Source organism: Schistocerca cancellata, chromosome 2 (assembly GCF_023864275.1).
Source record: "Schistocerca cancellata isolate TAMUIC-IGC-003103 chromosome 2, iqSchCanc2.1, whole genome shotgun sequence".
In the NCBI taxonomy this organism is placed as follows: Eukaryota; Metazoa; Arthropoda; class Insecta; order Orthoptera; family Acrididae; genus Schistocerca; species Schistocerca cancellata.
In genome coordinates this window covers 582395725-582418748 of record NC_064627.1, presented here as the reverse complement: position 1 = coordinate 582418748, position 23024 = coordinate 582395725, and the positions used below count along the sequence as shown (strand labels likewise).

At 40.1% G+C, this 23024-nt stretch overlaps 1 protein-coding gene across 3 annotated transcripts in view; it reads right to left on the bottom strand.

Moving 5' to 3' along the window:
• LOC126162197 (major facilitator superfamily domain-containing protein 1-like) overlaps window positions 1–23024 on the bottom strand; it is a 124593-nt gene that overhangs the window by 4721 nt on the left and 96848 nt on the right. For all 3 annotated transcript variants that reach the window (XM_049918527.1, XM_049918528.1, XM_049918530.1), the window contains exons 10-11: window positions 16701–16803; window positions 10320–10452 (exon numbers count right to left, since the gene is read on the bottom strand). In XM_049918527.1, the coding sequence (XP_049774484.1) occupies window positions 10320–10452; window positions 16701–16803 (236 nt within the window). The remainder of the gene's footprint in view (window positions 1–10319; window positions 10453–16700; window positions 16804–23024) is intronic.

Here is a 23024-nt window from a genome sequence, read left to right as displayed (position 1 = left end):
CCCAGGCGAAAATACACTTTTTCCGTGTTAAGTGACAGTATTCTTTCAAATGGAACTGTACAACTTATCAATCCTTTGAATGATACTGTTTTATACACTGGTGTAGAACTTCATAGAACCTTATAAAATGAAGTCCAGCAAAAGCATGAGATTGAAAATTAGTAGTAGTAGTAGTAGTAGTAGTAGTAGTAAAAAACTTCCTGGCAGATTAAAACTGTGTGCCCGACTGAGACTCGAACTCGGGACCTTTGCCTTTCGCAGGCAAGTGCTCTACCATCTGAGCTATCGAAGCACGACTCACGCCCGGTCCTCACAGCTTTACTTCTGCCAGTATCTCGTCTCCTACCTTCCAAACTTTACAGAAGCTCTCCGCTGCAGAGTGAAAATCCCATTCTGGAAACATCCCCCAGGCTGTGGCTAAGCCATGTCTCCGCAGTATCCTTTCTTTCAGGAGTGCTAGTTCTGCAAAGTTCGCAGGAGAGCTTTTGTAAAGTTTGGAAGGTAGGAGATGAGATACTGGCAGAAGTAAAGCTGTGAGGACTGGGCGTGAGTCATCCTTCGTTAGCTCAGATGGTAGAGCACTTGCCCACGAAAGGCAAAGGTCCCGAGTTCGAGTCTCGGTCGGGCACACAGTTTTAATCTGCCAGGAAGTTTCATATCAGCGCACACTCCGCTGCAGAGTGAAAATCCCATTCTGGAAACATCCCCCAGGCTGTGGCTAAGTCATATCTCTGCAGTATCCTTTCTTTCAGGAGTGCTAGTTCTGCAAAGTTCGCAGGAGAGCTTTTGTAAAGTTTGGAAGGTAGGAGACGAGATACTGGCAGAAGTAAAGCTGTGAGGACTGGGCGTGAGTCATCCTTCGGTAGCTCAGATGGTAGAGCACTTGCCCACGAAAGGCAAAGGTCCCGAGTTCGAGTCTCGGTCGGGCACACAGTTTTAATCTGCCAGGAAGTTTCATATCAGCACACACTCCGCTGCAGAGTGAAAATCTCATTCTAGTAGTAGTAGTAGTAGTAGTAGTAGTAGTAGTAGCATGAAATTTGTATATAAATTCAGAATCATCATATTCTTCCTTATAATTTGTGTGATGTCCCCGTTTCTTCTCCTCGTTCTAACAATCTTGTCATCACAAATTCTGTAACTATTCCTGCCATTCTCAAACCTTATTCTCCTGTTAACTTCACTAACCCTGTCAGAATCACCAGTTTATTTATCCTGTGTTTATTCTCTGGCTAGGTATTATTATGCATTCGTATAACGCATTTTCCGTGCTATTCCGAGAACAAGAATATAAGTGTGTGCTAACCGAGGATTGTACAGCTGGCCCTTAGTAGTGTAGCATCTGGCAAAAATTTTCTGTCAAAATTTCATTTTCTTGAATACACCGAGAAGATAATATGTAATCTTTCTTACCTTTGTATTCCTGTTATTCATTCATTTCCACTCTGGAAGTCTGAATCTACGGATTTCACTAATAATGATAATAACGCTATTCATTCGCACACCCAAGTAACCACATAAACAAACAGTGACTGGCATTCACCCATTCCAGTTTATTCGGTTCATCTCATATAGCCCAGTTCCCTTTTGTCTGTGGAAAAGTTGTTCTTTCTAGATGCGACAGGGATTCTCCTGGCAGAAACATCATGTACACTATGCGTGCATTCAAAAATCAACTTATAATGTGTTCAGATATCAACTTAGAATGTGTTCAAAAACCAACAGAGATGTGTTTCAAAATCATATTAACAATCTATAGACCAAGCTGCCCTTGACACCAGGTGCTTTGTGCAACAGGACTTCTATTTATTTATTTTTTTTTTTCCCCCTCCAAGAATATGAATTTGGTGTCCCCTGAAATTGTACCTGTACGCTGCAAAATTTCGTATCACGATGCGCTGCATATTTTCATATTACAAAAGTATAAATCCAAATTCCATCAAACACAGCACATTAGTTTCCAAAGCATTGAAATCGAGATTGCAATGCTCTTTCGTAAGCCAATCACAGCTTATGACACGTATCTCGCCAGTCAATGACAGCAGATATTCAGAGCAATGGACACATGATGTAGTCAGCCAATAGCAACATCACTGTTAAGCAGAGTGGACACACAAATAGGAAAGGTTAATGGTTTAAATTAATATACACAGTGTATCTACAAGAAAAGCTAAGCTTTCCCGTATAATATTGATCTTGAAGATTAATAAGCAAAAGAGGAGCTAAGCTTGCACATGTAATATTGGTCTTTTTATGCATGTGTTACACTTTAAGATACATCACACAAATTTACCAGTAAAATTTAAAATAATAACATAAATGCCTGGTCTTCCGGACTCAAAATTCTTCTAAGTGGCTGGTCCTCGAAGTGGCAAGTTTTAAATGAGAGTCAAACACTCTGTGATTTAACAAATTCGTCGCACATTCTTACACATAACATAATTGATCTTGAGTAAAAGGAAATTTACTTTGAAAGAAACGCTTTTCAAACTACCATTCACAATATTTTCCTGCGACCTGTTACAAATAGCATCATTTCAGTGCCACAAAGCAGGTATTACTGCACTTGCACAGCTACGATGATGTTTGTTTGTACATATAAAGCATTAAGAGATCTTACATAACATCATAAAAGAAACAGGACATCAGAGGGTATTCCAAGAGCATCAGAAATTCGTAAACCATACTTAAATGCATAATTCGTTTTGAAGTGCACATTTGCATGTCCACATTCACACTGAAGTAGGCCACAACCTAATACTAAGCTTTTCAGTGGGGTTTTCGTGATGTAAATTTTCTTGGAGTACTACCAGCACTGTACTATTTCATGTTTGGTTCTTTATTATGGCATAATGCCATTCATACCAGAGGATGAAAACATGCACTTGAAATTCAGCGAACAGTTGCAACTAGCCTATACTGTGGAATGAAACGCTTCATTTCAAATAAATTGACCATCTCAGTGGAAAAAATTAATAAAAGCCAAATCTTTTTAGCAAACCGACAAAAATAACTTCATTGTTGTGCAAGGCAATTAATGCTTGACTGCCAAAAATGTGGAAATAAAATAAAACCAGAAAACAAACCAATAATATATTTCAGCCTTACGTAATTATGTGATTGTATTTTAATTCACTTTATAGCTCCCGGCCACAGAAATCCATTTTGTTTTCATTTGAGGTTAAAGCTATAAACAAAGCAGAAACAAAAAAATCACTACACGTAAACACGAATCATGCGGAGATTACGACCCGACCCCCCCCCCACACACACACTACAACTCAGACTGCTCTGCACACAAATCTGGCAGCTTGGGCGCACCAGAAAAAATTTTCCCTTTAGCATCTGGCTTCAAGTAGCCAGAAGTGGGAGAAGGTACTGCTCATATATGATTGAACTGCACATGCGCACGAGTCTGCTGGCAACTGATCAAATGAACCTAATGTAAGCAGCTGTGATGTCACGCTCATCAGAAGCAGTCTGTTGTAATGAAGTACTGCATAGTCTTCATCCCAAGGCCTTTGACACATTTAGCTGTTGGCAGATGTGTGTGTGCATGGTGTTTGTTGTTGTAAATGGAGCATTTCCTTTACAACTAAAGTTTAATTCTTTTCCTTTCTCTCATTTATGTTTTATTGCTACAGTGTTCTTCTGCAGTAGCAGGATACAGTAACGTTCTTTGTTAGAGTATCAGTTCTTACCATTCAAAATCACAAAAATTTAACTGAAATCTAGAACAATGAAAAATTTCTAAAATTCGGAAAAATTTCTGGGTTATTTCCAGTTTTCTTCCCTGAGGTCAGCCCCTATCAGTTTTTCCATTCTTCTGTAAAGAATTTGTGTTAGTATTTTGTAACCATGACTTATTAAACTGATAGTTCCGTAATTTTCACACCTGTCACCAACTGCTTTCTTTGGAATTCGGATTATTATATTCTTCTTGTAGTCTGACGGTATGTCACCTCTCTCATGCAATTTGCTCAACCCATGGAAGAGTTTTGTCATGGCTGGCTCTCCCAAGGCTATCAGTAGTTCTAACAGAATGGTGTCTACTCCTGGGGCCTTGTTTCAACTTAGGTCTTTCAGTGCTCTGTCAAATTCTTCACACAGTATCATATCTACCTCCTCCTCTTTATCTATGTCCTCTTCCATTTCCATATTATGGCCCTCCAGTATGTACTCCTTCCACCTTTCTGCTTTCCCTCATTTGCTTAGGACTGGTTTTCCATCTGAGCTCTTGATATTCATACAGATGGTTCTCTTTTCGCCAAAGGTTCTTTAATTTTCCTGTAGGCAGCATCTATCTTCACTTGGTGATGTATGTTTCTAAATCCTTACATCTGTCCTCTAGCCGTTCTTGCTTACCCACTTTGCAGTCCCTGTCAATCTCATTTTTTACACTTTAGGAAAAGGCAGATTGCTACTTACCATAAAGAAGACACAACAGGCACAATTAAGTGACACATACATAATGCTTTTGGCCACAGCCTTCATCAGTAAGAGGCAGACACACAAGCAAGCACACCTAATGCACACACAACCACTAACTTCAGCATCTCGATTAAGAATACAGCATGTGGGATGCAAGCAGCAATCCAAAAGGGGGCGGGGAAGGGGAAGGGATAGTGTACCAGTGGGGAGAGAGACAAATGCTGTCTGGTGGAGTGTGCAGGCACTAGAACGCTAACAGGCACAGCGTCAGGAGGTTGTGGGGCAGGGACATATGAAAAAATGAGCAAAATAGGGAGGACTGGGGAAAAGCAGGTGGATGCATTGGCAGAGGGCTGCAAATAAACATGTGGGAGATCAGAATGGGGAGGAGATGATAGCACAGAGGGGGTGGAAACTGTTGGGTGGAGGGTGTGAGGACAGTATATTACTGTAAGTAGTGGCTGGGATAGTTACGGGAGTGGAGAATGTGTCTTAAGGATAACTCCCATGTGCGCAATGTGGAACAGCTGGTGCTGGAGGGAAGAATCCAGATGGCTCCGGCTGTGAAGCAGTGATTAAAATCAAGTGTGTTATGTTCAGCAGCATGTTATGCCACAGGGTAGTCTACTTTGCTCTCGGCCACAGTCTGGTGGTGGCCGTTCATCCTGGTCAACTGCTAGTTGGAAGTCATACCAACAGAAAACGCTGTGCCATGATTGCAGCAGAGCTGGTAAACAATATGGCTGCTTTCACAGGTGGCCTGACCACGATGGGGTAAGATAAACCTGTGACAGGACTGGAATAGAAAGTGCTGGGTGGGTCTGTTGGGCAGGTTTTGCACCACAGTCTTCCTCAAGGATTGGGATTGGGAGTGGTGTAGGGTTGGACATGGATGTTGCAGAGGTTGGATGGGCAACGGGACACTACTTTAGGAGGGGTAGGAAGTATCTCAAGTACAATGTCCCTCATTCCAGGGCATGTTGGTAGGAAATCAAAGCCCTGGCGAAGGATGTGGTTTAGTTGTTCCAGTCCAGGATGGTACTGGGTGATGAGGGGTACATTCCTTTGTGGCTAGTTCTTTAGGGTGGTGGGAGGATTGGGAGTGTGAGGGAGAAATGGCACAGGAGATGTGTTTGCGGACTTGGTCTGGGGGATAGTGCCCATCTGTAAAGGCTTTGGTGAGGCCTTCAGCATGGCCAGGCTGTAAGGGAGGGATTTTTTGATGTGAAAGGGATGACAGCTGTCAAAATGCAGGTACTGTTAGTGGTTGGTGGGTTTAATGTGGACAGAGGTGCAGATGAATTCATCAGAGAAGAAAAGGTTAACATCTAGGAAGGTGGCATACTGGGTTGAGGAGGACTATGTAAAGCGGATGGGAGAGAAGGTGTTGAGGTTGTGAAGGAAAGAAGGTATGGTGTCCTGACACTGACTCCCTATCCCTCCTCCTTTCTGATGCCTCCATCTGCACCTCTGTCCACATTAAAACCACTAACAGTACCTGCATTTTGACAGCTGTCATCCCTTTCACACCAAAAAAATCCCTCCCATACCGCATGGCTACCCGGGGTCAGTTTACCTGTATTGACAAGAACTCCCCAGCTCAGTATGCAGAGGGTCTCACCAAGGCCTTCACAGACAGGCACTATCCCCCAAACCTAGCCTGCTGACAGATCTCCCATGCTATTTCTCCTCACACCACCATTAACCAGCCACAATGGAGTGTCCCTTTTATCACCCAATACCACCCCGGACTGGAACAACTGAACCACATCCTTCATCAGTGCTTTGATTACCTATCATCATGCCCTGAAATGAAGGGCATGCTACCCAAGATACTTCCCACATCCAAAACATCCTAGTCCATCCCTATGCCACCTCTCAACCATCGCTGCGAGGATAATATCCTTGGGGAAGACCCAGGTGTAAAACTTGCACAATCCATCCACCCAGCACTGGCACAGGTTTATCCTACACCATCAGGCCAGGCTACCTGCGAAAACAGCCATGTCATTTACCATCTTTGCTGAAATCATTGCACCGCTTTTTCTATTGGTATGACTACCAACCAGCTGTCCACCAGAATGAATGGCCACAAGGCCACAACCAAACTCTGGCCAAGAGTAAAGTGGACCACCCTGTGGCATAACATGCAGCTGAACATAAAACACTTGATTTCAATCACTGCTTCACTACCTGCTGTCTGGATCCTTCCCTCCACGACCAGCTTTTCTGAACAGCGCAGAATGGTGTTATCCTTACCACACATTATCCACTTCCATAATTATTCCGGCATCAACAACGGTAACATACTGTCCTCACACCCTCCACCCAACAGTTTCTACCCCCTCTGTTCTATCATCTCCTCCCCATTCTACATCTACGTCCATACTCCGCAAGCCACCTGACGGTGTGTGGCGGAGGGTACCTTGAGTACCTCTATCGGTTCTCCCTTCTATTCCAGTCTCGTATTGTTCGTGGAAAGAAGGATTGTCGATATGCTTCTGTGTGGGCTCTAATCTCTCTGATTTTATCCTCATGGTCTCTTCGCGAGATATACATAGGAGGGAGCAATATACTGCTTGACTCTGCAGTGAAGGTATGTTCTCAAAACTTCAACAAAAGCCCGTACCGAGCTACTGAGCGTCTCTCCTGCAGAGTCTTCCACTGGAGTTTATCTATCATCTCCGTAACACTTTCGCAATTACTGAATGATCCTTTAACGAAGCGCGCTGCTCTCCGTTGGATCTTCTCTATCTCTTCTATCAACCCTATCCCACACTGCTGAGCAGTATTCAAGCAGTGGGCGAACAAGCGTACTGTAATCTACTTCCTTTGTTTTCGGATTGCATTTCCTTAGGATTCTTCCAATGAATCTCAGTCTGGCATCTGCTTTACCAACGATCAACTTTATATGATCATTCCATTTTAAATCACTCCTAATGCGTACTCCCAGATAATTTATGGAATTAACTGCTTCCAGTTGCTGACAAGCTATTTTGTAGCTAAATGATAAGGGATCTATCTTTCTATGTATTCGCAGCACATTACACTTGTCTACATTGAGATTCAATTGCCATTCCCTGCACCATGCGTCAATTCGCTGCAGATCCTCCTGCATTTCAGTACAATTTTCCATTGTTACAACTTCTCATCTACTACATGTTTATTTGCAGCCCTCTGTCAGTGCATCTGCCCATCTTTCCTCTCCTATTTTGTTTATTTTTCCCCCTATCTCCCTGTCTCTCAACCTCCTGATGCTGCACCTGTTGGCATTCTAGTTCCTGCACATTCCACGAGTCAGCAATCATCTCCCATCACACCTGTACACCATCCCTTTGCCTTCCCCTTCCACACCCCCTACATCTTTCTTCCCACATGATGTTGCATTCTGACCCGAGATGCTGGAGTTGGCAGTCTTATGTGCATGAGGCGTGCTTGCTTGTGTGTGTGAATGGTGTGCATGTGTCTTTCTTTGATGAAGGCCGTGGCCAAAAGCTTTATGTAAGTGTCTTTTAATTGTGCCTGTTTGCAACCTAACATGTCTTCTTTACAGTAAGTAGCAATCTGTCTTATCCTATAGTATCCACCACAATTAAATCTCTGCACCGAGCAGTGGCACGCTCCAAATGCACAACCAAGAAATGCATTGTTGGCTGCACTTTGCGCGCGGCCCGCTGCTAACATTTCAGGTTGCCTTCGTGTGCATGTGTTCTTCAAACCACAGTGATTGGCCACCCAGAGTATACGGCGACCATAGCCGCCAGCTCCATTAACAATGGAGCCTTATTTAACACTGCTACTGATGTCTACAAGCCAGCTCTCATCATGCTATGTTCTAATCCACAATTTGGAAGTGCTATGCTGAGGTGGACCTGCTGTTCAATGTGGATTTGGTTGTGAACTGGACTTTGAATCCATATGGTACACTGGAAGTTGGGCTTCAGCCTTCACTAGGCTTGGTATGTTAATTCCATTGGAATTCTGCATTTCACTGCACTTCCTGGATACTGGTATAACCACCGTCAATTTATATAATTTTCCATAAAGTGTTCATCTACAACTTGGCACTCGGTAACAGAATTATTAGTATCAGTGTTGTGTCAAAACTGTAGAACGGTGATATATTTATTGTATTATCAGGGAGTATATGCAGACAAGGAAAAAAAATTCCTGGATATCCTGGTTGAAAAATACTTTTTCCTGGGCAAAAATACACCTTTCCTGTCTAAGTGACAGTAGGTTTTCCATAGATTTTTTCCCTCGGAACTGTAAGAATTATCAGTCCTTTGAATGGTTAATGTTTTATACACTGGCATAGAACTTGCTGGGAAAAAAAGGCAAGAGAAGTTTTGGAAAGACCCTTGATGTGCAGCAACATATACACTGCATATTTTCGTATAATGAAAGTATAAATTTGAATTGCACCAAACACAGCACGTTAGTTTCCGGAGCATTGAAATCGAGATTGCGACATACTTTTGTAAGCCAGTCATATCACATGCCACGTGATCTCGCCAGCCGATGACAGCAGATATTCGGAAAATAGGACACGTGTTATAGTCAGCCAATAGCAAGATCATTGCTATGTAGCATGAACACACAAAGAGGAAAAGTTAATGGTTTACATTAATAAATATAGTATAGCTACAAGAAAAGCTAAGCTTTGACATATAATATTGGTCTCGAAGATTAATAAGCTACAAGAGAAGCTGAGCTTCCACATGTAATATTGATCATTTTTTGTGTGTGTTATACTTTAAGATACATCACACAAATGTGCCAGTAAATTTAAAATAACGACATAAATGTCTGGTCTTCTGGACTCGAAATTCTGGTAAGTGGCTGGTCCTCAAAATGTTCAGTTTTAAATGTTCTGTGATTTAAGAAACTCGTCCCACTTTCTCACACGTAACATAATTTACCTTGCATAAAAAGAATTTGCTTTGAAAGTAATGCTTTTCGAACCACTGTTCGCAATACTATCTTGTGACTCTTAGAAATAGGTTCGATTTAGCAGTTGCCAGAGTGTGCCAGAAAACAGGCATTATTGTGCATGTAGAGCTGCAGTGGTGTAGGAAGCCCGCATATTCATATGTATAAAGCACTAAGAGAGCTTACATTATGCCATAAAAGAAATAGATCATCAGAGGATACTCCAAGAGCATCAGTGTGGTTTTTGGGATGTAAATTTTCTTGGAGTACCAGTATGTACTATCTCATATTTGGTTCTTTATTACGGCATAATGCCATGCATGGCAGAAGATGAAAACATGCACTTGAAATTCAGCGAACAGTTGGAACTAGCCAATACTGTACCAGCACAACAAGGCCATTTTGTTTGATGTAACAAGGCCAGATCAGTCAATCATTCAGATTGTTGCCCCTGCCACTACTGAAAAGGCTGCTGCCCCAATTCAGGAACCACACATTTGTCTGCCCTCTCAATAGATACCCCTCCACTGTGGTACAGCTATCTGTATTGCCGAGGCACACAAGCCTCCACACCAATGGCAAGGTCCATAGTTCATGGACACATCTAATTCTTACATTGCATATGAGTTTAATATATGGTACACTTCCTCACTATTAAGTAAGCTAGTACTGCTCCAACTGTCAGATGATAACACAGCAGCAAGCTGCAGCAACTGTATATGTTAGACTAGGGTAGTATAATGAGCATAGGCTGTAATTTTCCAAATACAATTAGCACAACTACATACTGCCTGAAGGACTCATTAAGAACTTGACTCACCTCGCATAAAAATTTAACTACTTTTATATTTTTGTTTTTCATTCAGCCCTAAACTATCCACAGCAGACTGTCAAAAGTACACGAACACACATCACCCAAATAAAATGAAAATATGCCTTAATTAATCAATACTTACATTGGCACCAATTCGAGATAAATAACGATTTCGAATATGGAAGTCCGAATGTGGCTGAAGCAAGTCGTGGGGAGTTATATCTGACATTGAACCAGATGCCAATAGCTTTTCTCGTTCCAGAACTTCAGCAGCCCTGAAATGACATTTTTTGTGAAATAGGTAACAATGGAAAATCATACATCTGATCCAGAATGCATGTTACAAGTTTAGAGCAACTGTTTGCATGATATAGGATGAACTACACGTTGGTGTTCAGTAAGCTAGTTCTACATAACAGCCTGTTCTTTTTATTTTGTGGCACTGATAATTACAATTGCCTTCAGCACTATCTAAAACACAAAAGACCTATTGTTTGTTTTCTTGTTTATTGATTAAAGATGATTAGAGACTGTACAGATGGAGGAGGAAATGGCCAAACAGCTGGAAGCCGTGTTGGCCATGAACAATAGGCTTCAGGCTGCTGTCTCCTGGATGGCAGAGCGGTTGGGGCATCTGAGATGAAAGCTTTGACACCTCTGGAGCTTATAGTGCTGTGTGGGATTCATGATGCCTCTGTGCTTACTGATTCACACGTCCCTGACAGTGATTGGATGAATAGTGGTGTGGCTGCGGATCTCTGAGCAGAAGTCGAAAGTAGGTACCATCCATACAGCTGTCCCCTTACATATTAAAAGCAGATTTGAGGCATTGCCTGCAGCTGAAAGTACAACTGAACCAGCATGGGCCTGTTGGCACTGTGGCCGAAGCTCCTCCAAAAGCCCGAAAAGTTGGGACTGCTTGTCACTGGGAGCTCCAATGTTAGGTGGGTGATGGAGCCCCTCAGTAAAACAGCAGCCAGGTTGGGAAAGACCAGTGCTCACTCTATTTGCCTGCCACAAGGTCTCAGCCGCAATACTGAGGAGGCTTTGCCAGCAGCAACTGAGAAAACTGGGTGCACCCATCTGCAAATCGTAGCTCACGAAGCCGATGAATGATATCTGCTGCAGGGATCACAGATGGCTGGCTGATTTGGTGAAGACAGCCTTGCCTGCGGGGTGGGAACAGAGCTACCGTATTTACTCGAATCTAAGCCGCACTCGAATCTAAGCCGCACCTGAAAAATGAGACTCGAAATCAAGGGAAAAAAAATTTCCCGAATCTAAGCCGCACCTGAAATTTGAGACTCGAAATTCAAGGGGAGAGAAAAGTTTTAGGCCGCATCTCCAAATCGAAACAAAGTTGTCCCACTGTAATATGAGACACAATTTAGGTCGAATGAATGACGATAAAGCTACAGTAGTTTGGTTGGAGTCGTAAGCTTAGCAGTTAAGCTTTACCAGGTAACCATTGCTATGCGTCAGGCGCTCCGTCCGTATTTATACCGGTACCATTCCTTTATCACGTGCTTCGTCTGGTTTGAATTGATTGCTTATTTTTCTTTGATCTCATAAGCGCTGTTTTCTTTGATATAGGTGTTTACGTCACTCTAAGCTGAAAATGCATTACTGTACTGTGTCATGCATTGTTTGTCGCATTCTGATAGTGCGTGTTTACGGCCTGTTCCCGCTCGCGGCATAGCTTGCTTTTGTGCGCGCTACCGCCGCTTACAAAAAAGAGAGAGAGAGAGAGAGAGAGAGAGAGAGAGAGAGAGAGAGAGAGAGAGAGAGAGAGAGGAATCGTCTCATTAGCGAAACAATGGCAAGAGACTGCTATTTGTTGTTACTTACACTGCTGCTTTCTTTGATACCGATCAACAAGAACCACATAATAGACTGCGTATGATAGAAGATATTCTGAATTAAAGTTTAGCGAAAATTTTTCTCCATTTGCAAATCTTTGCAGGCGCCTCTTTAGTACATTACATTCTGCACAGGAATTAGATTTATCTTAGATTTAAAAATCTAGTCAATTGCCGTGCTTCATTTCTGACTGTATCACTATTAGGTATAAGAATAATACGAATATAAACATGACATGATATGTATATTCTTCCGCGTTTGCTGTTGTCTCACTCTAGTTTTGTAGTTTATTAGGCAGATAGGATTTAAATGAGATAGCAGCAAACACGAAACAATACATGGCAAAATGTTTATTTTCGTATTATTCCTATGGTGAAGAGAATACTGCATGTGATTCACAATTCATACAAGTTCCAATTAGCAACCATCTCTTCTCACAGGTAGGAAAAAATTCAGAACGCAGATTTGGCCATATTGACAAACATCCCAGTCTTGCCAGTCGGATCTTCGTAGTATATTGAAATGCTGCTACATTCGAAGATGAACAATACGGAATTTGTATTTACTTCGTTGGATAATCTATGAAAATGCCGTTGTCGAAACTCGGGGCGAAGAAAAAAAACTCATCTTCCACCTTTTTTTTTTTTTAATTTATTTACTGACGCAGAGGTTTTGGTGCCAGTTTTATCTTTGTGCCTACAAAGCATGCCTGTGTAGCGCTACATATATTTGATGGCAGAAGTTAGTTGTGGCGGCACCCACCAACATTTTTCAGAACTTCCGCTTGATTTGCACGCGATTCTAAGCCGCAGGCAGTTTTTTGGATTACAAAAACCGGAAAAAAAGTGCGGCTTAGATTCAAGTAAATACGGTATTGTTTTGCAGTACTGTTGGCGGAACCAATGGTGGCCCTCTGGTTCAGAGCAGAGGGGAAGGTCTACACCAGAGGCTCAGATGATTCTGCGAAGGTATCAGATGCAAATTTCTCAGCCCGCAGAATCAGGAGGAGAATTGCAGGGACAAGTGTGCACTACATGCAGGAAATGCCTAATAGGATATTGGAGTATGTGTGTCATGCACATATGGGTTTTTTAGGATAGAGAAATCCCTCCACAGGCCCAATAAGATGCCTTCAGTGTTCACACAGAGTAGTATTCATCATAGCAGATTGGGAAAAGAAAATGACAATACAGTAGCACTTAAATGGAGGAGCATCTACAGAAAGATCCCGAAACTAATGTAGATTATAAAAGGTAACAATGACTACACAGAACATGGGATGGAAAGCTGGCTGGAAGCGGAGGTTGATAGCAATGAAATGCTAAACTTTGACTGGAATATTCACCGCAAAGATAAGTTTAACGATGGTGGTGGAGGCATATTTATAGCAATAAAAAGTACGATAATATCTAGTGAGATTAGTACAGTGTCAGGATGCAAAATAGCCCCAGTGAAAAGTGTTAAAGGTGGATCAAACATGGTCGTCAAATGTTTTATAGACCCCCTGCCTCAGTAACAGTAATGGTGGTACAGTTGAGGGGAAACTTGGAGAACATATCACATAAATTTCCTGGCCATGTTGTAGATAATCTACCAACTATAGATTGGAAAACTCAAGTGATTAGGACAGGTGGTAGGGACAGATTACAACAGGTGATAGGGACAGAGATTCATCTGAAACTGTTTTAAATGCCTTATCAAAAATTACCTTCAGCAGTTAAACAGGGAATTGACACTACGTAATGGGTGGTGGAAAAACTGTGTTTAGGAAACTGAGGTTTCTTGGAAATCAGTTGACCAACAAAAAAGAGGAAGCAGCTCAAAATGAAGAACATAAGCCCTCAGCTTCAGCATCAAAACTTGGGACAGCAGAATTGTACAGGTGCGTGAGTGATGCTGATATGGATTCTACTGGAGTCGGACTTGTTGATTTAGAGCTTCACTGCGAGGCTAAAAAGTTTTCACGTTCATGCGTTAGCTGTAAAAATACAGAATGCATGATTGTTTTTGAAGAAAGAAGAGTGGGAATAGCTTGTGATATTAAATTAATTTGTAATTCATGTGGCAATGAATTTTCATTTTCCTCCTCCAAAAAAAAAAAAATTGACACTAGTACCTATGAAAGCAATTGTAGGTTAGCATATGCTCTGAGATGCCTTGGAAAGGGCAGGGAAGGAGGTAATTTATCGTGTGGTTTTCTGAACATGCCTCCACCTTGTGCAAGGTTTGAAAAAATAAATAAAGAAATGTCTGATGCTGTATGTGATACTGCCAAAGTTTCCATGAAGAAAGCAGTGGAGGAAATGGTTGAAATAAACCAAAAAGAAATAGATCATGGGGTAGATATTCATGACAGTGAATCTCCTACAAATGTTACTGACCTGTGTGTGTCTGTAGATGGAACATGGATGAAAAGGGGTCACACAACCACTGTATGGAGTTGCATCTGTTACTGGTATTGACTCAGGTAAAGTTAGAAATTATGTCTAAATACTGCCACCAGTGTGCAACAGGGAAAATGTCCAATAATGAAGACAGTGAGAGACTGTGGCAAGTAAAGCATGCGGTAGCATGCTCTAGAAAATATAGTGGCTCAAGTGGGGGCATGGAGGCTGCTGGAGTTGTGAGGATGGTCTCCAGATCTGAGGACCAGTATGGTGTTAGATGTACTTAATACCTTGGTGATGGGGACTCCTCTTCATTCAAAGCACTAACAGATAAAAATCCGTACAATACAACAATAGAAAAGTTGGAATGTGTTGGCCACGTCCAAAAGAGGCTTGGTGGCAGGCTTCGTCGCGTGCTGGAGGAGAAGAAAGGTGAAGTACTTGAGGATGGAAAACCACTAGCACAAAAAGGCAGGCTTACTCTGAAAGAAACTGATTCTCTTCAGTTACTTTATGGGAGAGCTATCAGGAAAAACACACATAATTTAGAGTCAATGAGGTGTGCAGTGTGGGCAATTTTTTTTCCACTATCCACCGACCAAATACCAATGCACAATCTGTGTCCGAAAGATGATTGGTCTAAGTTCAATAACCAGAAATGAGACGTATTTACAAAAATACTCATTATGAGAACCTGTTATGAATGCAATGATGCCAACATTCAGGTTACTGAGGAAGTGTCTTCATGGAAAGACACAAAATGCAAATGAAAGTCTCAATAATTTGATTTGGATTAGATGCTCAAAAAGGACATTCAGTGGACTTGAAATACTCAAAATAGGTGTATTTGTAGTAGTTTTGTGTTACAATAACGGAAATAATGGCAGAATTGAAATGTTGAAGAGATCCTGGTGTGTTTACAACAAAAGCATTTTACACCATCAAGAACACCAGGGTCAAGAAAACTAACAGATCAGTGTCTTACTTGCAAATACAGGCCAGGCACATTCGAAGAGGAGAGAAGAGAAGAGAAGAGAAACCTGGAGGATGAGGAGTATCAATATGGAGAATTTTAAAACTGAGGTAAGTTTATTACATGCAAAAGTATGAGAAGAATATCTTTGAACCTCATTTTCTCAGTTTTAAATTTTTTATGTTATTGGAAGGTTTTTTTCTCAAAAAGTGAATGCGCTAATGCTATGAAATGTTTTGGAACTGTTGGCAGTGTGTTACTCTGTCCCTGGAACTAAAAAATACGAGATCCTGCAATTACATTACGATTCTTAGATTATTGTATCGAGAAAAAAAAGTTGATTTTGGATGTGCAAAATTAAAAACTCTGTTAATGATACAATTTGTACCATAAATTAATAACTGTAGTTCAGTGGTCTTATAACCTTCTCAGGACATTACAATAAAATTTTCAGATTACTTGCATGAATAGAATCTGAATTATGCTTTTTATAAAACAGACAACAAAAAAATTAAAAATTCAAATTTCTGACAAAATATTAATCCTGCTTATTTTATTATATTTTCTGTTAAAACACAGCTCTTTTGCTTTACGCATGCAAAATTTTAGATTTGTACATTAACAAATATGGTTCAAATGGCTCTAAGCACTATGGGACTTTAACATATGAGGTCATCAGTTCCCTAGACTTAGAACTACTTAAACCTAACTAACCTAAGGACATCACACACAGGATTCGAACCTGCAACCATAGCAGCAGTGCGGTTCTGGACTGAAGCACCTAGAACCACTTGGCCACAGTGGCTGGCATTAATAAATATGGCTGTAATGATTTTTTAAATAAATGTTTACATTTTCTGTTACATCCCCCCTAAAGCACTTAAAGACAAGTGAAATTGACACACTTTACAGATAATTCAAATGAGACTTAACGTATGAATGGCAAAAATACAGAATTTACTGAAAAAGAGAGGATAAATACATAGCATTTACTGAAGAAAAAGCATCATCACTATGAGAGTGCTGTGTATTACAATTTTCAATATATTAAAGGCTAAAAGCTTTTTTGTGCATGCAATGAACAAATGACTGCCACATCAGTGGTGGTTAGGAAAAAAAGTAACAAGAAATCAAATATTTTGATACACTTTCAGTTGACTGACTGGAAAGATCATGTAAAAAAAACATAGTTTCCTCTAAAAGAACAGCAAATGTCAGAAATTTTAACAATAAGACATAGCTGAATACTTCGGAACACAAAACAAATGTCAGTAAAGAGCACTAATTTCAGAATAATACTTACAATCTGTTTCTCTCATAAACTTCTCTTTGTGATGGTGTCATGTTGAGTATTCCATTTTTGCTTGCATCAACCACCCATATTCCAACAGCAGTTAATAATGACACTGAAATGAAAATTAAGATGAATCACAATATCAAACACAATGGCTTCATTACACACACCAAATCAATAATGTCTCCAGTTCTATGTGAACTGTGTGAATGCTAAATAACAATTGATATGACAAGCATTTGAAAAAAAGTCACTATCTTTAGACCAAAGAGTGGTTCCATGCAACTCTCCTCATTAGCAAATCCTCTGCATAATACAGCAAACTGTACCCTTTTGATAAGTCTTGGTCTCTTTCTATGATATTTGCGCCCTACATTTCTTTCCATTACCCTATGCATGATTACTTGTAACCACCAATCTGTTCTTTTTGTCAAGTTGTGCCACAAATTCCTCCTCTCTCCTATTTGATTTCATACGTATTTATAGGTTATCCTATCCACACAGTGTTGTTCTAGTACCGCATTTCAAACTTTTCTATTCTTTTCTTATCTGAACTGTTCATCACCACGTTTCACTTCCATATAAGGCCACACTCCCGACAAAAATTGTTCAAAAGAGACATCCTACCACTTAAATATGTGCTTTATATTAACAAATCTTTATCACTGGAAAATGCTTTTTCTTGCTGTTGCCAGTATACATTTTATACTCTCTTTATTTCAGCCATTGTCAGTTATTTTCCTACCCAAATAGCAAAACTGTCTACTACTTTTAGTGGCTCTTCTTCTCATCTAATGCCCTCAGCACTAGCTGATTTAATTCGATTATACTCCACTACTATTTTCCTTCTTTCCTTTTGTTGACATTCATCAAGTAATCTCCTTTCAAGACTTTATCCATTGCAGTCAAATGATCTAAGTACCTTGTTCTCAAAGTTTTTATTACTTCTTCTTTACCTTTAATTCACTTTCAAAAATCTCATTTGTATCCTTTACTGCTCACTCTAGGTTCACATTGAATAACATGGTAGATACGTTGCAACCCTGTCTCTTATGTCAACTAATGCCTCCTTTTCATGTCCTATTACTCACAACTGCAGTCTGGTTTCATACAAGCTGTAAATGACCCCCTTAGTTTCTCTCTCTCCTGAATTTTAGACACCTAAATCAGACAAGAGTGTCAAAAGCTTTCTCTAAATTTACAATTGTTACAGATACAGCTCTGTGTTTCTTCAACACAACTTCTAAGGCAGAGACAAACTTTGTTATGCACGACAGTTATGTTCTGCGGAATCCCCAGAGATACTGAATTCATGTAAATAAAGAGTAATTTTATATGTAAAATATGGGGTTAGAGTCTCGTTACCTTGCATATTAAATTTAAAATAGTTTCTTAGTAATTTTAACCAAAAATAACCATCATCACCTTTGTGAAACACATTTCAATGCAAAATTTATACATTTAAAAATTTAACACAAACACAACAACCCACTAAAATCATTATTTTGTTACCAATGAATTCCTGGCCTGCTCTTGTCACAACCTTTTAGTGCCCTAGGATTTTGCAAGTTGTGGATCATAAGGGGTTTTAATTTACAATCCCTTGACCATTCCCTCTGAAAAGGGTGTGCCAGGTCTTAGTAGCCTCTAATCCAGATGCTGTTTTTTTCTTAAATACAAATGAACATGTGACTAGGCGTTCGTTTCCAAAATAAGCCTTTTCATCAACGTTGAAAACATGTTTCGCAGTATAGCCTTTTTCTATCACAATTTCTTTACACCTCTTTTCAAATTCCTCATCTGCCACAGGCACCTCTCCTGTCATTTTAATGTTGTGGAAGCCACAATGATGCTTGAAGTGATCAATCCAACCTGAGCTGGAAGAGAAAGGTGCCGGATTGTCATCTCCTTTTCGTAAATCTTCTTACAAGCTCTTAGCTTTAGCTTGAATAGCAGCTCCACAGAAGAGACATGTGTTGTTGGTTGTGGTGCTCCATCACTAGTCACACTTATGTTAGCTGAATAGTTACCAATTTTTTGAATTGGTTCTGAACTGTCATGAACAATTCTCAAAATGGATTCACTAAGCCCCTCTAATGAATATGTCATTCGTACAAGCTTCTTTCCCTTGTCATGCACAGTTTCTTTCCTTTTACCTGACATTTTACACACAGACCCCGTCAACTGCAACTTCACAGCTCTAATGATGTGAACTGATGATATACATCTCAACAAACACATCAGAAGATGAATGTTGAGATGTGTTAATGCATTACTGCTTCAGTGTACTGCTAACAGACTGGACTTAACTAAAACCACGTATATGTGAAAACACGGATAATGAATCCACATATAACGGGATCTACCTGTATGTTACAGGATTAGTAATGCCTCGCATGTTTCTCCATTTCTCTGAAACCCAAAGTGATCATTCTTGAGGATGCCTTCTATCACTCTTTCCTTCTATAGATATTGCTAAATTAAAGTTCCTCAAGCACATTTTTCTGTCTGTCTGAATGCTAATATCAGGAACCACTTTAGTGATTTAGATACAGTTTTTGCTAATAGGTAGACTGATTCATATAAAAAGATTATGTATATAGTTTATTATTGCTATGTCAGACAAGTCTTCCTACCGTAGATGCTTAGTGCTATCCATGTGCAGCTGGGGCAGGTCACCAGTTTTTCTGTACACAATATTTGTGTCACAGACAGGCACAACGAAAAGGCACTTACATGTATAGCTTTCGACTAAAGTCTTCTTCAGAAAATGGAAAATGCACACACACACACACACACACACACACACACACACACACACAACCATGATCTCCAGAGGCTCAGACCGATCCAAATTGCCAGAGATGGCGGTCCTGTGAATGTGAGCGTTCTCTCTCTCTCTCTGTCTTTCTGTTTGTGTATGTGTGTGTGTGTGTGTGTGTGTGTGTGTGTGTGTGTGTGTGTGTGTTCCATTTTCTGAAGAAGACTTTAACCAAGAGCTACAAGGGTAAGTCAATTACTATCCACAATTTAGTTATATTTTTGTCTATTTCGGTAGTACTGTCATTTTAAGTTGATGACACATGCTTTGTTTATTTGTTGTTATAGCTTTGCGATTTTCAAGCTGCTAGGTTAGTTTCGTTATCGCTGCTGTGCTCTTAATCATGGCTGCTCCGCTGCCTATTAGCACCAAAGAAGAGCAATGTTCAGTGAACCATTTTTTGTGGTCAGAAGGCGTCTCAAGAGCCAATATTCATCGGAGACTTTCGGTACAGTATGGGAAACAGTGTTTTGCCACAACAGAGTGTCTACGAATGGAATGAAAAATTCCGAAATGGTATGCATGATGAAGGAGCTGGACGATCACTTACCACCACAAATGAAGAAACCATTGAGTGTTCACGTGAAATGATTCTCTTCGACAGACGATTAACTATTGACGAAGTGGCACATCGTCTGCAAATTAGTCACAGTTCTGCCTACAAAATCATCCACAACAGGCTTGGGTTTCGTAAAGTTTGTGCAAGATGGGTCTCAAAACAACTCACAAAGCTGCATAAAGAAACACGCTTGGTCATCTGCAAAAATCATTTGAATCGCTCTGGTAACGAAGGGGGCAACTTCTTAGACAGGATCATTACTGGTGACAAAACATGGATCCATCATTAAGAGCTGGAAAGTAAACGGCAGAGTATGGAATGGAAACATCTAAATTCACCGTGCAAGAAAAAGTTAAAGACCCAACAGTCTGCAGGAAAACTGATGCTTACGGTTTTTTAGGACACACAAGGTCCAGTACGGGGACATTATGGGGAAAGGGTCACAACAATAAACAGTGTACGTTGCAGTGAGACGCTTACTGCCAGGCAAATGCCTGCAATTCAAAACAAATGCCGAGGATTGCTGTCAAAGGTGTAGTGTTGTTGCATGACAATGCCCGTCCGCATACTGCTGACCACACTGCTGAAACACTTCAGAAACTCAAATTTGAAGTATTGGGTCATCCTTTATATAGACCCGATCTTGCCCCTTCTGACTATCACTTGTTTGGTCCACTCAAAAAGGCATTAAGGGGTTGTCAATCTGCCTCGAACGAAGCAGTGAAAGAAGTGGTGCATTCCTGGCTTGCAGCTCAACCGAGAACCTTCTTTTATGAGGGCATCAGGAAGCTTGTACAACAATGGACCAAGTGCGTTGTAACGCAAGGAGACTATGACGAAAAATGATGTTCCTGTAAGTTTCCTATTTGATTATAATAAAATTTTATAACTGCTTTGTGGATAATAATTGACTTACCCTCGTATAATGTGCCACAGTCTTTTTGATGCATCTCTCCACATGTCATCTTTATGGTGAGTAACATTTTATCTTTCCTTACATTGTTGATATTCCAATGTGGAGTTTCCCTTGTTTAACATTTGTGTTAGTATTTCATAACCATGACTTGCACTTATGGATTGGTAATATTCACACCTATTCACTGGAGTTATTACATTCTTCTTTAAGACTGAGGATATTTCACTGGTTCCCTACATCTCGCATACCTAGTGGACCAGTTTTGTAGAGGTATGTTCTTCCAACGATCTCAGTAATTATGCATCAGTGTCATCTACTCCAGGTGCCTTGCTTCAATTTAGGTTTTTCTGTGCTTTGTCAAATTCTTCTGGCAGTATCACATATCCTAACTCATCATCTACTTCCTGTTTCCTTTCCATAATACTGTCCTCAAGTTTGTTTCCTTTGTACAGCCTGTGTGTTCTCTCTAACTTTTCAGACTTCCCTTCCTTGTTTAGTATTGGCTTGCCAGCTGAGCTCAATATACAGCTGCTTTCTTTTGTCCAACAGTTTCTTTAATTTTCTTAAAGTAGCATCTATCTTTCCCATAGTTACGCATGCTTCTATGGCTTTGCAGATTTTCCCTAGTCACTTCTGCTTTGAACACATACAAGAGTAAATAAAAAAATCAGGTTTCTCAATCACGGTTGCCACAAGTTTCCCCAAGTGAATTTCCCTGATACTTCCCTGATTTCCAGACAAGTTTTAGCATTTTTCCCTGACAAATTTTGAGATCTCAGAGGTAAGTAAAGACATAAGTTGATAAAAAATGTAAAGACTTCAGTATTTCTAAATGCTTGGGCAAAAATCTTAAGTATTAACATGAACATCTTTTGTAATGAACTATTTTTAGATGGAAGAAGCAAGCCAAATGGATTTATGTTTCATTAAGAGCAATGACGTTATTTTATTTCAATACAACAAAGCACATTTGATGATACACCAGAGTAAATGGTAAAGAACATTGTCACAGGATTTTTAGGCTTCCACCATATCACTTGCCTCTTCAACACCATAAAAATTATTTGGGTGCAGATCAAACGTTGCATGGCAACAATAAACAAAAGCTTCACTGCGAAAGATATTCAAACACTGTCAAAGAAAGCAGTGGCCCAAATAACTCTAGAAAAGTGCAATAATGTTGTGTGCCACACAGAAATGGTTGTTAAAGAAGAGAGTAATACTGAAAATGCAATTATATTCTTGGGCGATTCCAGTGATTCTTCCACGGACCAGAGCACAGATAACAGCAGTGTTGGGGAAGAAAGTGACTTTGAACTAAGCTGCATTTACCCTTTGCCATAATTCTTATTTCTTTTTATGTGTGTGCTTCATATTTTTGAGTGAATCATGTCTACCACATTTTCACGGAGTTATCAAGGAATATCACTCTACAGACATATGACAGACTACATGCAACTACAATGATTGATAATTACTTAAGCAGTTCACATTATTTCAATGTTTTTAGTTATCATATTTACATCAATGATTCAAATCCATTATAGCACCTCTATTGAATCACATATACCAACTAAATGTGAATCATTCTGATTATTGTAAAAGCCAGTGCCCTTCTTCTTGCCTTTCTTGAGATACACAAATAACAGGAGCATGGTGTCATTTCATACACAGGAGCCCGTGCATTAAGCAATAAGATATTACAATTCCGTACAACAAATTCATTACTGTGCCAGCAAACCAACACCATTGCCCCCTTTCATGCTCAAATGTGCTTCGCTGTCAATCACTTTGTTATTCTGATCCAGGTATGGCTTTGAAATCAATGTATTTAGAAGCAAAACACTGGGCTTATTTTCCAATGAACATACCCACAACACTAAAGAAGAAGCAACAAAAAGGTGTGACTTTCGACAGAGAAAAGGAATTGCATTACAGCCCAAAAAATGCATGTCCATATGAATTTATCACAATGTTTTAAAACCCATCACCGCAAAACATTGTTCTGACTCTACACATATAGTAAGCACAGAATTT